Source organism: Homarus americanus, unplaced genomic scaffold (assembly GCF_018991925.1).
Source record: "Homarus americanus isolate GMGI-L3 unplaced genomic scaffold, GMGI_Hamer_2.0 scaffold46973, whole genome shotgun sequence".
Taxonomy (NCBI): domain Eukaryota; kingdom Metazoa; phylum Arthropoda; class Malacostraca; order Decapoda; family Nephropidae; genus Homarus; species Homarus americanus.
The window spans coordinates 1,342,971-1,362,346 of NW_024735516.1; the positions used below are offsets into that span (position 1 = coordinate 1,342,971).

The following is a 19,376-nucleotide window of genomic DNA, read 5'->3' on the forward strand; positions in this document are numbered from 1 at the left end:
ACACTCCTCTATCACTATCATCAGGCTGCTTTACACAACTCTGCATTATGTGAATTGACCTCGCATAACCATCAGGGCACAGGAACATTCATAGCATTTGTTGATTTGACAAACCCCTGGACATTACCTGATTTGACTGATCTTGCACCTGTTCACCATATGACTCCATGCGTGCTCCTTCGCCAGTCAACTCGGCTAGTTTTCCACCCAGTTGTCCCACTACATTCCACAACCCATTGTAAACATAATTATTTTGGCTGAGAGTCCAGTTGCTGGAAATCTCTTATCTTCTCTTATATATTGTACACTTGCTACAGAAAGTATCTGCAGGGTGGGGTCCGATGGATGTCAAAATGAACATTGTGATTCTGGTTGTCTTGGTAGGGTCATTAAAATCCGTCGTCCGTTGTCATGTCTAGCAAAAATTTTGGCAGAATTTTATGTAACGAGTGTACTTGTACTGTGACCTAACCCTCTATATTACATGAGTACTGTATTATGCTTCTATCTTTTACTAATTTTGCCTTATGTGAGGTGTTTCATGAAGTAACTTTGTAAAATGTACTGGATTTATTTACAGTACAGTTCACACTTTATATTCAGAAAAATGGAAAAGATATTTGGATAAATACAGTGGTCCCTCGGTTAACAAACACAATTCGTTCCAGAAGGTCGTTCATTAACTGAAAATTTCGTTAACCGAAACCATTGTTTCAATGGTATTTTGGGTAATTGGTTCCAGCTCACCGAAAATTACATACAAAGTAAAAAAAAAAAAATGCAGTAAAGTACACTTACTTTGAGGTGTGTATGTAGAAGGCTCCTGGTTGAAGATGATGGGAATTAGACGTGGGGGTGAAGGAAAAGGGAGAAAAGAAGGCAGTGGGGGTGGAAGAGAAATCACCCCATGCTTCATGCCGTCATTTCACCCATAAAATTTTAAGTTCACTAGGTGTAATTCAAGATTATTTTCTTTAAATCAACACTGCACTGCACTATATATTGTCAATATGTTAAATAAATTTCAGAATGACCAATAATTGCACTGTAAAAACAGTGTGTTCAAGAGACCCATGAGCAAGATGTTTCCTTCACTGAACAGAGATACAAACTGAAGCCTTGGTGGGTGAGTGAAGTGGCTGTTGGGTGCACCAAAGACTAGTTCCCTGTACTGCAATTATGTTAAATAAGTGATAAAATGACTAAAAATTTTAATATAAAACTTGGAAAATTACTGAATAGTACAACCTTCTTGATATTTACTCCAATTTTAACAAATGTAAGCACTAGAACCGATTTCTGTATTGGCGGACTAATCTTCCAGCTGGTGAGCAAGCCAAAGCATGTCGAGACACTTTCTTAAGAATTTTGTTAACCGAATTTTTGTTCGTTAACCGAATTGAATATTCTGATGGAAGGTAATTCGTTAACCGAAATTTCGTTAACCGAGGGACCACTGTATGATAACTTGGTAAGGGACAAGTTTGCATAATACACTTGTAGCATATTTATGAATGGGAATATATTATATAAAAAATAATAATGTGAATGTGTTTATTGAAAGCAAAACATTAAAAGAAAATAATGAAAGGCAAAATAGTAACTTTTGTGTTACCTCTCCTATGGTAGTTTCATTGGATGACTAAGACATGAAATTTGAAAATCTCCAAGTTAAATACTATACATTTACTATTGTATGCAGTGGTAGTTATTTGTATGAAATTTTCTAAATCTCAGTCCATGTGTTACACAAGTTACAATTGTAGAGAATTTGTGTTAATGTTACTGGATTGGTGAGAAAGTAATATATATACTGTATATAATAAGAATTGGGTGTTACATCTTTATTATGAGCTGCATATTTACAGAGAATGAAATGTGTTTTAGTATAACTATTTCCCTATTTTGCTTTTTTGCATGCAGAGGATGAAGACGGTATGTGTAAAGCACTGTTCGTCTTCATGTATTGTCGGTTAAATTGCCATGCTTAGTTTTAAGTTATTTATTACGTTTGCATCTTCACATCGTTGAATGTGCTTTTGTTCACTGCCTTTAATGTTGAGTGAATATTTGGTTAAATCTTTATTTTTCATGCTTTTTTGACCACTTGATGTAGGGTAGCTAGAATCAGTAGCAGCTTCACATGCACACACATTCTCATATCAGTCAATCACTTTTACTTTGTAACTGTTGTGCTGTATCCTGTTATAGTACTCCTCTTTTACGAGGTCCCAAAACTGGTATAGTTCTGTTACTTCACACAAACCAGCATCACCCTTCAGTAGCATGTCCTCCCCCAAAATCATTCAGTGCCATGCTCTCCAATAACTTAAACACATTGCTGCGTTTTGGATGATCATCTTCACGTCTTACATTTTCTTCACTTCATTTTTCTATCCTTCATGGTCTTCCTAGGAACTCAGTAATATTATCTATTTCTGAAGTGTTTTGGGTAAATAGAAAATTTCTGAATGCCACTCAGAGTTCTTACAGGGAGAGGAAAGCATGTTATTGTGTGTTTGGAAGAGGGAAACTGATTTCCAGTGATTGACAGACAATGTCATGGATAGGATAGTAAGAAAAATTAAAACAAGTGTAATGGAAAGATGTGCATATTTTGTGTATAAGGGTATGGATGCAAATGTGAGACAAGTCAGCTCCTGTTTTCTTGTAACATTATACTGGTGGATGTAGCTGTCATTAAATGAGTTGGTGTATGTGTTTGTATTAGGAAAGTGTAATTAGTGTGTACAAAAGAAATGATGAAAATAATGGGTGAAGGGAGACAGAAATATATTTTGGTTTGAATGGAAATAAAGTGTAGGATGTGCAATGTGAATGTGTTAGCAAGTGAAACATTGACTGAACTTATGAATCACAGTAGCAGAAGAAAAAGGTAATAGATGCTCTGAGAAGTTTATGGAAAGAAATCCTGTTAAAGAAGGCAAAGATGGGTATATGTGGGGAATCATATACTGTACTGTACCTGTAGTAAATATGAGCATAAAGCAAGGGTAATGGATGCAAGGTGAAGAAATAATTGAGAGGCATGAACACTACTAACATGTCGGATGAATAGGGTATAGAATTGATAAGATTAAGAAAATAGGTGTGAAAATGTAAACGAACAGACAGACCTGACCTGGGTGGAATTGACCATCATACAAGACACTTACCACCACACCACAAAATACTAAACACACTGCCTTGTAATTACACTGCAACACACGACATATAACTCCTATGTAACACAAATTTCCCCCAGTGTCCCTCACCCTAAGCAAAAATAAATAAAAATAATAATAATATGTTTTGGTGTTAAGGAATCGTAGGAAATAGTTTATGGAGTGTGGTAATGCAGGACAACTATATGGGTCACCTAAGTGGTGTAGTGGACCATCCAAGATAGACCCCTTCACCCTTTCTGGCAACCCCAGACAAAAAAAAAGTAATCCCATCATTACATACACACAACATCCCAGTGCTCCACTAAGAAATCATTTCAAGTTTATAATTGTACTGTATAACATTTAAGAGATCTAAAACCTTAAATTTACTCGGTACTCTTCCCACATAGTTTCCACAAGTTTTGCATTCGTGGAGGATATACTGTAGTGGTTTTACTATGAAGTAGATAAGTATATTCATGTTTGTTTGCACTGCATCATTCTGTGTGCAAACATTGACATACAATATTCCTTGTCCTTGATTTTTGTCAACACATTTTTTGTTTTACAAATTATAACTGACATTTGTGCTTCACTTATTGAACCTACTTTTCAGTCAACCATTCTCTCCACACTTACTGTATGTACTCATTCTCTCTCTATTATTCAATATTTATTATTTCCCGCACTTAGTTAATTTTTTATGGTGATTTACTATACCGAGGTATCACCGATGTCACAGGAGTGTTATTGAAACCCTTCTTTTATGATGCGTTTCTTATTATAGAATTTAAATTAATATTAAATGCTGACTACTTGAGATGGAACTTTGTCTTTTTTGTGTGTTACTGTACAGTAAATGTAATTTTATATATCTTTAATAAGGGGTTGACATGTTATTTGAATATGCTTAACAAACTTAAACTTCATGCAATATAAATCAATAGCTTTATTGCAAATGCAGTACTGTACTGTAATAATCTTGAAATGGCATAATTCATTACAAAGTGTTTGGTATATTTTAACATGAGCATTCCTCATCCTTGTTCAGCTACCTGCTAGTGATAATAGCTTGATACATAGAATATACAAAATTCACTAACACAACGAAAACCAAAAGTTCTGTTTAAGGGACATCACTCCGAGTCTAAACCATCATACAGTAGTTCATTTGTTGTAAGAATTTTATTTACAACTTGATTAACGTTATGGTTTACTGCCAGTGATTAAGAGTGTATACATAGTCTGCTTTCTGTGTGCTGTATGCTTAACCCTGCTGTAAGTTCAGTAGTTAGTTCAAAGTACTGTATGCTAATTTTTAAACCTAATTTTTTTTTTTACGTCTGATTTGAATTTGACTGTAATTTTACCATATGATACGTTTTTAAGATCAGTTTTGAAAACGTTATCAGCATTTTACACGAGTGAAATGTACATACCTGTCTTTTCCTCATCTCTCAAGTAGGAGTTGTTCTTGAAAAGAACAAAAAAGAGCTGTGTTTAGGGGTTGAATTATCCACATTAGCACTGGCAATAAAAATTAATGCCAGACATTGTTGAACAGTGGGGTTAAGTCAATCAGGTTTGTTAAGTTTTCAATATAACTTGCTTCAAATACTGGTACAGTAGCTATTTGACGTTTGACTAATGTTCTTTGTGATGTACATAGTAATTTTCAAGTCATAGATTAGATAATAAGAATACTGTAATTAGTTTCCCTTATTCAATTATAATTAAAGATTTTGGGTCAAGTGCTCCACATACAAATACAGTAAACCCTCTTTATTACACATTTTGATATGATGTTATTTGCATTAATATAACAAATGAATTAAAGTCCTTTCGGTTTCTAACACAGTGTGTCTGCTTCTACATTATTACTGCATCAAAAATGTAATTTTAAATTCATTGGCCAAGCTTCCCTGAATCAGTGTGTGAATGGACCTAGTGATCATGTCTCAAGAAATCCTCCTGTACTCTTGTGTACACCAGAATGGATATTAGCAAATGCAAGATGCAGAGGTTGAGTAATTTGATGATGAATCTAAAACTACTGTACTCATGAATGGACGGACAGTACAGTATTACACTTAATTGCTTTTCATAAATATGTGTGTTTTAAAAGTTTCCAGTATTCTTTACTTTATTATAGTATTATTTAAAGAAATTCATACTAAAGTGAATCACAGTATCATAAGTCTAGTATCTATAATGATCAACAAGGAGCTTAAGGGTACAGTAATTTATTGTTTTATACTGTTTTTTAGTCTTCAGACTATGTATCTGTTTGGATTTTACAGATGATTATGTAAATAGGCTAAGGATAGTTAGTGTGTAATTGTACTTAGGGGTTTTGTAAGAAAAAAAGCTATTTCCTGGAACTGCTCGAGAACATTTGTATTAATTCTTTTTATCTTTCCAGCTGAACGTTTGGAGGATTGGATGGATGATGTAAATGCCCGAGTTGATTATGCCGTTGGGTACGGCAAGGAGCGTGACTTCGTCAAATCTGGAGACCCTGTGGTGGTGGTCACTGGCTGGCAGAAGGGAGCCGGCTTTACCAATACCATGCGTGTTTTGTACGTAAAGTAATTTGTTGCTTATAAACTCCAAGGGCTGCTTCTGATATGTTTGGGTGATATGGAGACACGTTTTAATGCTGATGTGGGGTACTAGATGGTGACAACAAATTATTGGCCTCGCATAAATAATGCTTTATTTCAAGCTGTGCACCTAATATAGGTTATTGATACTACAAATATTACCATACAATATTTCATTGTGAGTACAGGTAGTATGTATGCTAACAAACAGCTTGACTGATTGAAACATGATACAGCCTTCCAGCAAAAAGAACTACAATGGGAATCCATAGGTGTGATGTTCAATGGTGACCGAATGTATTTAGTGAGACTTTGCTTTAAAATGCTGCCGAAGACTTAGGTACGATATTATTAGTTTAAGATGAATTAAAGTACAGTACAGTACATAAATATATAGATACAGGTGTATGTGTCCATTATTAAATCTGCAAAATATTAAGACAGAGTTTTGTGGAGTGGAATACAGTTGATTAATTATTCAATATTTTATTCTCACTCACATGATAATTCATATATCACTGCATGCTTCTTGATTTTGAATCTATTTTTTTTTTTTTTTCTTGGTATGAAATTGATTCTATGAATGTAATTGATTGAATATTTTTAAGATTTATTTTTTGTTATGGAATGTCATTCTTAATGATGGCTTTTTAGTTGAATAAGCTCGTGACTTCAGTTCTGCTTCTCTGAGCTTCCACAGAGTCTGTAGCATACTTGTGTATTCCGCTAATATTCCTGGAATACTTCATTTCCTGCTTTTGTTATTTTTGGCATTTTGCATTATTTAATGCTTCTAAATGAAATGTAATACTGTATGCTAACAGTCAACATGTATGTCATACATTGGTTCCATTATACCATACCATGAAATACTCGCATTGTTTTTGCTGAAAATGGTAACTAATTCTGTATGTATAAGTCATTGTTTTTTGTTTAGCAGTTATTGGGGTCAAGGGAAAAATATGAACTAATCCATGCATGTACAAGATATATATCTGAAACACACACACACACACACACACACACACACACACACACACACACACATATTTTATATGTATGTTTATATACTGTACATGACATTAATTCAGTATTAGTGTGCTTGAGCTCTCAAGGTTAGCAACATAGCACAGTAAATGTGAATCAGTGAGGTAGAGGTGATTTAAGACCAGGTGTATATGTTAATTTTCTCCAGTATTATGTGCATGCGAGTATGGAAAGTGCAGATGGACAGCTGCGTTGCATTAATATAAGAAAACTTTTCCTTGTGTTATGGGAGTAGCAGTAGACCAAAAAGGATGTCTTTGTCACAGCTGAATGTGGGTGAAGAACTTATTGTTGCTGTAGTTCCTATGTAGATCTACTGTTAGCCAGATGTATTTATTGGATGCTGTAAAGCACCTTGTATTGTAGGATGGATATGGGATCAGGAAAGTTCCTTCATATAAACTTGGTAAATTGTATTTTTATGTTAGATTCTCAGGAGTGATTTGAAAAATGCACTCGTCATATGAATTTTTGTATTGTTCCCATGATGATAATACAGGTTGATCTATGCCTGGGTGGGCTAATCCATGTTTAAAAAAAAAAAAAAAAAAAAAAACTTTCGGTTTTCGGAATTTCGGATAAGGGGTTGTCAACCTGTACTATAAAAAAATAAAGTACTGGGTAGTCATCTTAGCCAAGTACCAAGATCATGCTTGAAGTACATACAAGTACACCAGCTTTTTTAAGGGACAAAAATAACCATTGCTTGACGTGCATTATTCATATGTTTAAGTGCTAAAACCATAATTAAAGAGATGAATGCTACATAATTGTCTTTTATCTCTAGAAATGCATGAAATTCCCCTTCTTTACCTTACTTCAGTATATTGGTTTAATATCAAATTTGTCTTAGTAGTGTAAGATACTGTACAGTATCTAGAAGGCAAGCCCCCTGGTTTTGAAAGTCAAAGGCTGCTCTGGTTGATGGCTGCTATATATACTACTGTATATAGTGACTGGAATTGGAAACGAGCTAATGAAATGGGGAAATGATAGACTACCGAGGGTAAATAACATAATAATCATATACTGTCCAGTATACGATCACAAGTACAGTCTAGTAGGTACACAATTATCTACATAACCAAAATTTTGCAAGTGTGGTCACCATTTGAGAAGGACTGACAATGCCTATTGCCACTAGTTATGGGAAATGTGACCATAAAGAGTAAAAAAAACATGTACCATGAGAAGATACAGGTTACTTTATATTGAAAATTTCAATGTTTACTCGACTCTTGCTCTTTCTTCTTTTCTCATTTTTTTCTTTAATTTTTCTTCCACAACCTGTCAGTGACCTATATTCAAGTTAGGTTTGCCAAGTACAGTACACCATGGATAAAGATGAAAATATGTTTGATAAGAAGTGAGTACAGGGATCCGTCCATTACTTAAAGAACTGTAAATTTATTGAAAAATGTTAGAGGGAAGGAAGTTGTATACTGTAGTCAAAAAGTGTGAGTAATTAAGGAAGGTAAATAATGATGAATTTCAGTTAAAGGCAGTTGGTTCTTCCATGGAGTAGAAGTGATAGGATGGAGAATGGAATCAATACACGGAAATGACAGTAGAAAATAGAAAGTGCAGATTGATCATCTGATATACAAGTGAGGGAGTGACCAAAGATGAATCAAAGAACTTTAGATTGTACAAGTAGGACTGAAGGACCACCCCCTTCCTTTATTGAAATTAATATTCCCAGAGATTGCTAGCATAGGAGTTGTGTATATATATATATATATATATATATAAAACTAGCTTTTACAGTGTTTGGCATGTTCTACAACTAGTAAAATATAAGTTCACAATCTGCATATTGAAAAAAAAATTAATGTATTATCATGTACAGGTATATCTTTAATATGTAAGTAACAACTGGGCCAAGTTTCTGGAAAATGAGCTGACAATTATAGGTTTTAATTACACTCTATAAATTATACAATGGGTTTTAGGATTAATCTCCCAGTGAAGGTGGCATGGAAGATTAACACAGTACTGTATAGTAAAGTGCTGTACAGTGGAGTCTCGATAGTGCGTGAAGTACAAATTCACAATCTTAAATTCATGGGTACAACTATTACTAGATTTTTTTAATTTCGCTGTCAAATATTTATAATTGTGTCTGAGTGCTGGCTGCTGTAGTTATATTTTCATAAACCATAAAAATTTTGGTAATTTTATTTCATTGCTCTAGTTTCACTTCAATACTGAAATGTGACTTCGAAATAAATACAGAAAAATATAATACAGAACTATGAAATAGAGAAATGTGAAGTAGTTAGAGCATTATTTGATGGAGGAAAGGCAGTTGGTTAGTGGACTGAGGGTCGCCTCCCCCATTCCCAAGCCGAGCACGCCCCTCTGACCTCCTTAATATAACATTGTGCAATTTATCCATAATTCACGTATTATTTAGGTTCATTTGGTATCGATATTATAAAACAGTATCGTAAAGTAATAGATAAAAATATTAATAAAAAATCCCACTCTCGACCCCACATGAATTATTGTGTGGTATTGACTTCCTAGTTCTTTGTTCATAGTGTGGTTACAGCTTGGCTATTTCCATGTTGGTGTATTGGCATAAACCACACAAAATTATGAGACGGGAAGGAGCTGTTTATGTAATTTAGAACCACTTTTTGTACAATATCTGTGTGTTACTGTATTTTTCTATGTACAGTATTATGTATGATGATTAGTTTCTATTTAAGCAGTTTTGGAACAGTTTAAGGCTATTTCTTGGCCTCTTGATCCAAACTAAATGTTTTTATTTAAATCAAGTAAACTATACAGTAATTCACGATTTGATAATTCATGTCTTCTGGTACCTAACCCCTGAATTGTTGCATCTCCATTATACTCGTCAGAGGTTGTAGTGTTCATAACCATTGCAAATCCTTGAACAGTGCAGCTGTCAAGGTTATTTTCAGTTTTTACCACTTTTTTTTTTCAATTTATGGAGGCATGGTATAGGCAGTTAAGGCATGGTTTAACAGTGTTCACACTCAGATTTATGACAAAACAATATAAAGTTATTGTTGAAGTGTCATAAGTGTCAACACCGCACGCAAGAGCTCGACTAGTTTATCCATTTTTTTCTAGTGTCTCACTTTCAACCACATCTTCAGTTTTCCACCCCAAATTGGCACTTTATAGGCATGGTTCAATGGTTATTTCACACATTATGAAAAATATAAATAAATTGCCAATTAAGTTTGTATAATAACAGAGAGAGAGAGTGGTGGGACACAGCATGAGAAGAGCAGAATACACACGCTTTGGTACCTAGCTAGCCAATTAGTGGTGAGCTGCAAGATCCTGGGTCACAAATAACCATCACACTACAAGAGTATTTAAGTTATGAATATGACACATGACTTTCTTGAAAGTACAATAGCTAAAGAAAAAGAGAACATCTTGAGAAATGGCTGATTCTCAGCCATTTAAGGTAAATTTATTGGTCCTATACAACAGTTAGTTGAAATGCAAGGAATAGAATTTGAAAATAGAAGTTTTACCATTTATATCTTACTCTAGCACTAAGCAAAAATTTTAATTTTGTTTTTAAAATTATTGTGGTGTTACTTTCTCTGTAAACTTAAAAACCAATGCCTAAGTCTTCTCGTAAAGGAAATTAATTACCAGTTGTATGGAGTGGTACTTACAAAAAAAAAATTACAGGTAAGTAAGTATGGTATGTGGTCATCAGTTAACATATAGATATACAGGCAATCCCCAATTTACAAAAGGGTACCATTCCTGAAAAACCTTTCATGAATTGATTTTTCATAAACTTGATCCCATTTTTCCAGAGTCCCTGTGATACGTTCATATGAAAAAATTGTTTCCCCAAAACCTCTTAAAATGCTGTACGAGTACATGTTTTTAGTGAAAATTTTTTAGTGCACATAATGATTATAGGTCATTAATAAAAATACTAAGCAAAATGCATGCAGTACAGTAATGATTTTAAGGCACTTCTTAATTTACGCATGTTTGTTTTATGCGATTTTACGTGGGTTTATTTTTGGAATAATGCTACCAAAGACAAACATCATCATTGGGTTGGAAGCATGGTGGTGTGCACACATATTGCCAGCACCATACAAGAAGTGCGGATATGCGCGGCACGTGTATACAGCTTCCTATCTTGCAGTCCTCAGTGTGTGGATACAGTCTATAGTCACGGAGTGCTACATTATGCTGTATACAGTAGAACGTCGATTTAAAGTGATTCAACTTAAGATTATTTATTTCAAGCAACACCCACAATTAAGGAGAAATATTTTAATTTAAAGCAAATCTTTCCTATTTTGCGCGTGTCAATCTGGCATGTCCTATTTTAAATTTCGCGCCTAATGTTTCCCACCAGACGCTTCTCTGGGCACGTAACACGGCTACCCGCCACCCTCTCACACCCTCCCACATACTGTACTCGGTTCTCGCACTGACGCTGAAATGAACGGACATATTGTGTGACACTATCTCCTCCTACCACGTGCATCAACCATCGCCACTATGTCCAAGAGGCCAGCTACTATATCATTAACTACCCCAAAGGCCAAGAAATCAAGGCAAGCAATTACACTGGAGCAGAAAAACAAGGTGCTGGAAGAACTGCAGCGTAGAAATGGTGTTTCACGCATGTCAGATGCATCCACAGCCACACCACTCGACAGTGATGTGGATGATGAGCTGGTCGAGTTGGGCTCGGGCATCGTTAGAGGATGAATTGCCTAACTAAAGTTGAGTGAAAATCTATTTTTGATGGCATATAGTAATTAAAAAATAAGTTGAGAGGAAAGTGAGTGCTGAGTGAGTCAGGCGAGTAGTGAGTGGCACCAGTGCAAACACCCTCTCACGTCAGCTGATCACTAGTAAACAGACCATTTTGCGTCCCTTAATTTTAGCCGTGTTGATTTATGAGTGTTTCTATTAACATAATACTACAAAAAACAATGTTTTGTTTATTCTAGGAGATGGACTGAGGTGCATCTGGGTAGACTCAGCCTTTTTAGTATTTTGTGTTTCTCTCAAGTACCCAACTAAATTATTCCCTTGAAACAACACTTCAATTTAGTGTGAATTCGGTTTAAAGCTACCTCTCTTGGAACGTATCTCGTGTTATATCGACGTTCTACTATATTACAGTATATTGCATGTGTTTTACCCCTTGCATCATGCTAAGAAGCATAAGGCCATCACCATTTAGATTAAGATGGATGTGCTCAAACTTTATAAGCGAGGTGAATGAACAATATTAAAGTTAACAGTGTACATTTACACTGTACTTTGGGTAGCCTGAGAACACCAAACAACCACCTAATTCCTCTGATGCGTCCCCTTCCCAACTTAGTATCCATTTTGCCACGACATGATTGTCTCTCTTTACATTGAATAAAACCTTACCAAGCCCTTTAAAATGAGTGGAATATACCTAGCAAATGATATTCGTACCTCATTGTATAGAGGTCAAACAAGATAGTTTAGGTGTTTTGACCCTGGCAAATAAGCTGTTGACATCACCAGGGTACTTGGCCTACCTCCCATCTATAGTACAGTTAACAAGTCAATAACAATTGTTATTAACTGCTACAAGTTTCTGTACAGAATAAGAAGAAAGTTGTCAAGATGTTTTTGGTAAAAAATTTTATTTGTCCATCCTTAGGTGAAGAGGCAGGCAATCCTGCAGCTTTATCTCGACAATTTCACCATTGCTGGCCTTTAATATAAAGTTTCCTTAGACATCTTGGGTAATTGTTATCTTATTGATACAGTATACTGTATGTTTTATATAAAAAATATGTTTAACACATAATAATAATCATGATAATATAATTGACCTATTTAGTTCATATTCTAGTGAGAAAATTTTGACGAAAAATTTACCCCAGGAACTTAACCCTTCTTTATGTCATTAGGTTTATAGTAAACTTTTATTCGCTGTATGTTGTTTCCCTTAATGTCGCACTTTTCAGGAACATGTGTCTGACATAGTGAGGTATACCTGTACAATACAATAATGTATGATGCATTTAGTTCATCTTTATAAAGTGACCAGGTCCAGTATGGGAAGCCCAGAGATGCCTGTGTCAGCACCTCAGCATTTTTCAATGCTGCAAAATATTACAAAAACAAATCGAAACTTGGGATTTTTCTTAAAAAAATTAAACTTGGGGCAATTGTTTTTGGTAACTTTGGATTTTCGTAAACCGGATCTTTGTAAATCGTGGACTGCCTCTAATTTGCATAAGATACTAACTATTTTATATTGAATTATCTAGGTGTATCTTTTCTTTTATCCTCGTCACCAATGATCGGCTCGTTAGCTGCTTGGGCGATCGGTCACGTCTCTGTTACGCACTGTTGGCAAGTACTGGACATGCACCGGCTCCTGAATGTACCTGAACCTGCTCCAGTATTGGTCAAGTCTGGTCTTGAAAGAGCATACACTTGGTGCTGTCACAACACTTTCTGGCAGAGTTGTCCAAGAGTTTACAACTCTCACTCCGAAAAAGTTTGCCCTCACAGTTTTCTGGACCTGCGGCTTCTTCAATCTTGAGCTGTGACCCCTTGTGGGGCGAGCATCCGGCAGCTCCAAGTAAGGACACTCGACTGAGTAGTGGCCCTTGAGATGCTCATACACCTCCGTAGTAGTATAAGCTAGGCAAGTTCAGGCGCTCCAATCTCTCAGGGTAGTTTAACATTTTCAACCAACTGACAGTCCCTAGTATATCTCGGGGACCAGACGGGGTGACAGTACTCCAGATGGGGAAGCACTTCACTCTTAAAGATCATTACGAGGGACAGACCATCTAGATATCTGAACGACCTTATATGACTTAATAATTTATTTGCCCGATTTACCTTCTCGCAATGGCCTGAGAACTTCAGCTCATTGTCAACATACACACCTAGGTCCTTCTCACATTGTCTCAAATAGTGCAGTTTCTTCATCCCTTTGGGACATATGATACGCCTCCTTATCATTGGTACGCTCCAAGTACATCCTCATACACTTCGTGACATTGAATCTCAGCAGCTATTTCTTCGACCATTCTTGGAGCTCAGAGATCCTGCTGCAGCTCTTCACATTTCGCTTGGTTCTTGGTTTCCCGAAATAACTTGGCGTCATCCGCAAACATTTGTATGGAGGAGTGTACAACGTCAGGCATGTCATTTATGAAACAAACAAACATCAGCGGGCCCACTGCCCTGTGGTACCCTGCTTGTGACAGGTACAGATGATGATTTCGTGCCATTAACCACCACACACTACTTGCAGTCATGTAGAAAGTCTTCTATCCACGCAAGGACATTTCCCCGAATTTTGTACCTTTCCAGTTTGATTTTCAGCCTTTCGTGGGATACACTGTCGAAAGCCTTGGCCAAATCTAGGTATACATTGTCGATATTACCACCCCGTTCCATAATAGGGGTCCAAATATCCAATACTTCGAGCAATTGTGTTAAGCAGGAGCGCCCCGGCATAAAACCGTGTTGGCAATCCTTTACAAGGTTGTTTCATAGTGGATATTCCATTGCGGCATCTCTGATAATACTCTCAAATTCTTTACATATTATGCTGGTCAGGCTCACCGGTCTATAGTTGTTCGTGGAGTGATGATCGCCCTTCTTAAAGATAGGATTCACATAAGCCATTTTCTAATCACTGGGGACCTTTTGTTCATCCAGGCATTAACAGAATAGGATCTTCAGGGGCTCGGCAAGCTCCTTGCATAACTCTCTTAGCACTCTGGGATGCACCATGTCAGGGCCGGGACTCTTATGGACCTTTAGCTTTGACAGTTTATTTCTATGGCATGGTCTGGTAAATTCAGCTAAACTGTATCCATGACATCCACCTTATAATGTTTGATTAAAGCTGCTAAACTGTCTCATAAGAATATACTGTACAGAATATTTTTTAATACTAAAATATGACAACCAAAATGGTCTCCTCTGACTGTCCTTTTCTTTTGCCCACGCACAGAAAATTGTACGGGATCTAACCTGTGTTTTCCGAGTCCACTCGTAGTTATGTCTAATGGGACTTCATTGCTCTGGTATTTCTAGTTTTCTACATTCCAGCTCCCATTATTGTCAAACAGGGTTAATGTGGTTATCCTTTTGGATACACCAATCAACTTTCCATTTAGCCTTTATGAAAGAGAATTAATGTTGTGTAGGAGATGCTGTCATGCTTACTGATCACTATCATCAATTCCATGACGAAGTTGCCTTTTCTATTTTGTTCCAGGCTAACAGTTATGTTGATGGTCCTAGCTCATAACCTCTCTCCTGACAGAGAAGGGAATAAATACTTTAAAAGTATTTAAATACAGTACAGTACTAAATATAATGGGGGTGGAATTAAATACGAAATAATTACTTAAATATGTATTTAGATACAATCTAAATACTGAGTACAGTACCCTAAATCCATTCCATTTTCAGCATTTATCATTGTTGCAGTACAGTACAGTAGTTTAAGACCTCTCTGTCCACAACAAAGACAATCCAAAGAGAGGTAAAAGAAAGAAGGGATTACATAAACCATAAGAAACATAACATTACTGTTTGGACTTGGGACATTAAAAGAGATTAAAGCTTATCTCCTGTCCTTGGGATAGATATCCCATTCCTGGGTCAAGTCCAATTGACTTGACTGTATGGGTTCCTAGACAAATTGTACTTGGTTTTATGGCTGGGAAAGTATGTTTTGGAGGTTATACTCCTGTGAGTGCTATACAGTATCCATATTATTACTATGAGTACAGTAGTAGAGAACCTCTGTCTCTCTCTCTCTTCTGAATCTTCATTTTTCTCAGATTTAATTTGCAAGTTAGGGAGGAGGAAACTTTCTAATCCCTTCCTCAGTTCAGTTTCTAGTCGAGTGTATCCTGGGTATCTTTTTACGGGTATTAGCCCACCCGGACACAGGTCACCGACCCACATCAGGGTCCGGGGGGCGAAAACGTAATAATAATTCAGATTAGTAAAATTTATAATAAAAAATACAAAAATAAAAATAAAATAATAATGATAATTATAATACTGAAAACACTGCTATAATAATAATAATAATAATAATAATAATAATAATAATAATAATAATAATAATAAGGAACCATAAAGAATTGAAAAAAAGTTCATTAGTGAGAAACGATATATGTATGTTGTGTTGTCAATAGCAAGAGAAACAATTGAGACCCTGCAATTGTGTGTAAATGAGGCAGAAAATCAGATCAGCAACCTGGGACTTGGTCACAATTTTTGCAAAGCCATATAGCAGCAGGGTCTACCATTAGACAACACATTATGCTTCCAATATCTTCCCAGGCGGTAGTACCTCCCTGTTTGGTAGCTGCCTCCTACCTACTGCCTTTAAAGTCAATGTTTAGTTCGATGATTAAGTATTGAGTGAATTAATGCTGTTAAAATGATCTTGGATAGTCTCCCTTTTTCTCTGAACTTTAGCTATAGTTATCATTTCTGACCTGTATTTTGAAAGCACACAGTTACTTCTCAGGAGCAGTTTTGAATTTCCTTTGACAAGACAATTAACTGCTATAGTTTGGGGACTTTAAGTTTCCAATGAATTGTACAGGAAGGTCCTGAATAACCTGTTCATAAAAAAATTTAGGAGAACGAATTAATCAACCCAATTGAAAAACGAAAATGGGCTAGTTCTTGTAGGGTGTGTGTGGCTATCCAGTTGTGGAACTTTTATAACACCACTTCCTCTTAATTGTTTAAGTTGGCTTTGCATTGTAAGAGCTGTCTGGCTTAAGGACTGTTAGCCAGAAATTAAAGTTTTATCCTGTAATCTATATTCTGATTGACCCAAAGCTTTGTGGCTCAGATCCCTTCAGCCTTCCACAGGTTGGAACTTAATTTACTGGAATTGAACATTGACAGTTTGTCTCAGCCCGGGTCTGTTTGATTCCAAGGTCAATTTCATAGGAGGGTAGAGTTATGGCAATAGGTGAGTGGCTGCTGAATTAGGTAGTTTGTGGCTCTATTAAAACTGTTCTTTGGCAAATTTGGTCAGTTTATTTACCATAAGAGGATAAAGATTAACCCAGGCTGCCATTTAGGAGTCTAGCCCAAGGTCCCAACAATCCCATAATAAGTCTCCCTGTATTAGAAGATCTGCCAGAACAAGATTTCAGGATCAATCATCATCAATGGTGAGGAAATGGTTTCTCTTGCTCACTTGATTTAGGAATAGGATCATTCAAACTGAGGGGTGAGTAAGATTTAAAAAAAATATAAATAAATAAATAAATAATGGATCCAGTCATGTTTTGTACGACCAGTGTGAGGCTGATAATTATTCAGGGGAGACGACTCTTATCTTCTTAACAAACCCTTTCCTTTTAGAATTGTGATCTAACTATGAGGATAAAAAGTGGCTACCATTATAGGTTGTTTAGCTGCTGCATTCAAACAGGATTGGGTGGCTATCCCTGATACAGCTATGCTGAGTATGCCAGACCATTCACTAGCCACTGATCATAAAAAGGGTACCTAATTTTTATTTAAGCATGACAAGTGACAGTTGTGCAGCAAGCCTTTTTATTACTAGTGCATTAGATGGTTGTGCAAGATCACTGAAAATTTTAACTGAATCAGTCCCTCGAGCATTATTACAAGTGTGTTTTAGCGTTATAAATTCCAAGTTCTAAAAATTCTGAAGTATGCAGTTGACAGTATACTGTACAATATATGTTTCTTGAATCATGATTAACCTCTTCACCTGTTCAAGTACCATCACATATACTATATCACTGATATCATAATATTCTATACACTAGCTGATGCTTGTGCTTTCTCACTAACATAATCATCCAAAATAAGTGTATTTGACTTTTTATTCTAATATACCTGTAATGTTGTTTTGCATCTTATTTAAGAAGTGGGTACAAAATAAATGTTAGATTTATATCTAAACCCATCTTTTCTGGCCGATCTCAGTTCCAGATATCTCCTTGCTAAATGGGGGCATTCTAAGTCCTCAGACAATTCCTAATCATTCATCTGAAATCGCTTCCACCTTTATGTCAAATCTATCAGCCCTGATTAGAGAAGATAAAATACAATAGTTTCCCTTTGGAGGCAGAGACCTTCTAGAGGCCTTGTCTGACCAATCAACACACCTCTCACCATAACATGGCTATGCAAGCTTTAAATATCTAGCTGACCAAGCCAGTAAACCCCAGGGAGGACAGTGTGTGTCCAGGTGGCCTTGCTGTGGGCTCTGCCAGAAAGAGGGATATATGAATCTGGCAAACCCCATCCATTTGGTGGCTTCTTGTAAATCCAAAACCAGCTAGACAAATTCAATCCTAAATTCCTTAAGAGAGTTGATCTCCAATCAGAAGTACTTCCTGACCAAACCAAACATAAATAATAGCCACAGATTTTATTCTGAGCATTTGTAAGCAAATGAAATCTTTCATGAATAAGGAAAGGAATACAGTATTATCTTGTGGATTTGCCTTCCCGCAAACTTAGTCATTCACCGAGTCCCCTAAACCAGCAATCTGTGTATGGTTTTCTCGAAGCCACTAGACGCCTCACATCAGGATCAATCTTATGAAGGCAATACCCTTTGTCTCGGAGTCAAAAATAAAATACGAATTTGGACTGAGGTACTATGCTAACTAGGCAGTGAGGTGCCCAACTACCTCCAACTCAGAAAGAGTGGTTATACAGTACGTACTGTACTGTCAGCTTACAGTATGACAATGATCATAGGGAGTTTTAATAGTTCCAGCTGTGATCTCTGATGTGTCACAATATGAGTAGGGCCCTTTGCTTTTTGTATTACTTAAACAGTATGCGAGTCACCTGAGGGAGAATCAGTCAGTATGTGTCTATTTTGATTGCATTTAGTTAGGTACTAAATAGAAAATAGTAGATTGGTTTTCAAACAAGATGGCAGAGCCATTATCATGAAGAGAAGTGAGATGATGGTCACAGAGGACCTATATAGGGTATCCTGCCCACCCAAAGGGCACCTGTTTCATCTGATCGCCTCAGTTTAGCTGATGGGTGACCCCATTGAGTTAATACTTCATCGTGGCTGAATGATCAGACTGTTTGAGGACAAACGATGCCTCCTTTTGTAGTCAGTGTTATGAGGAGCTACCTAACAGAGGGTACTACTGAAAATATTTTCTTCATTCACTAAATTCTATATAGTCTTTTCAGTACCTACAATCGTGAAATGTTTGGAAATTAAAAAAAAATTAGATGCTATACACTTCTATACTTTTCTTACAGGAAAGTAGTTATTGTTTTGGTAATGTGTTCTTTCTTTTCTAGGATCGTTCCCTAAGAGGTGTTGTGGCAAGCAGTAACCAAATACCAGACCACAACTTTTCTCTCTAAATGGACTGTACTGAGTTGTGTATATCATTCATTACAGTTTGAGATCTGTTAGTCAACTTTATAGGGAAGCATTTACAGTACTGTAGCCTTTCCCGAGTAATTTTACATTAAATTACCATGTATAAATCTACAAACCAAAATAAACTAATATTACTCA

At 36.2% G+C, this 19,376-nt stretch overlaps 1 protein-coding gene across 5 annotated transcripts in view; it reads left to right on the plus strand.

The window, feature by feature from the left end:
* LOC121871265 (pyruvate kinase-like) overlaps window positions 1–19,376 on the plus strand; it is a 49,762-nt gene extending 30,386 nt beyond the window's left edge. For 2 of the 5 annotated variants that reach the window (XM_042373487.1, XM_042373483.1), the window contains exons 10-12: window positions 1,924–1,935; window positions 5,590–5,746; window positions 19,154–19,376. In XM_042373487.1, the coding sequence (XP_042229421.1) occupies window positions 1,924–1,935; window positions 5,590–5,746; window positions 19,154–19,166 (182 nt within the window). In that variant the 3' untranslated portion in view covers window positions 19,167–19,376. Of the gene's footprint in view, window positions 1–1,923; window positions 1,936–5,589; window positions 7,583–19,153 lie in introns of those variants that run through there. The other 3 variants (XM_042373484.1, XM_042373486.1, XM_042373485.1) reach the window with 2 other exon arrangements.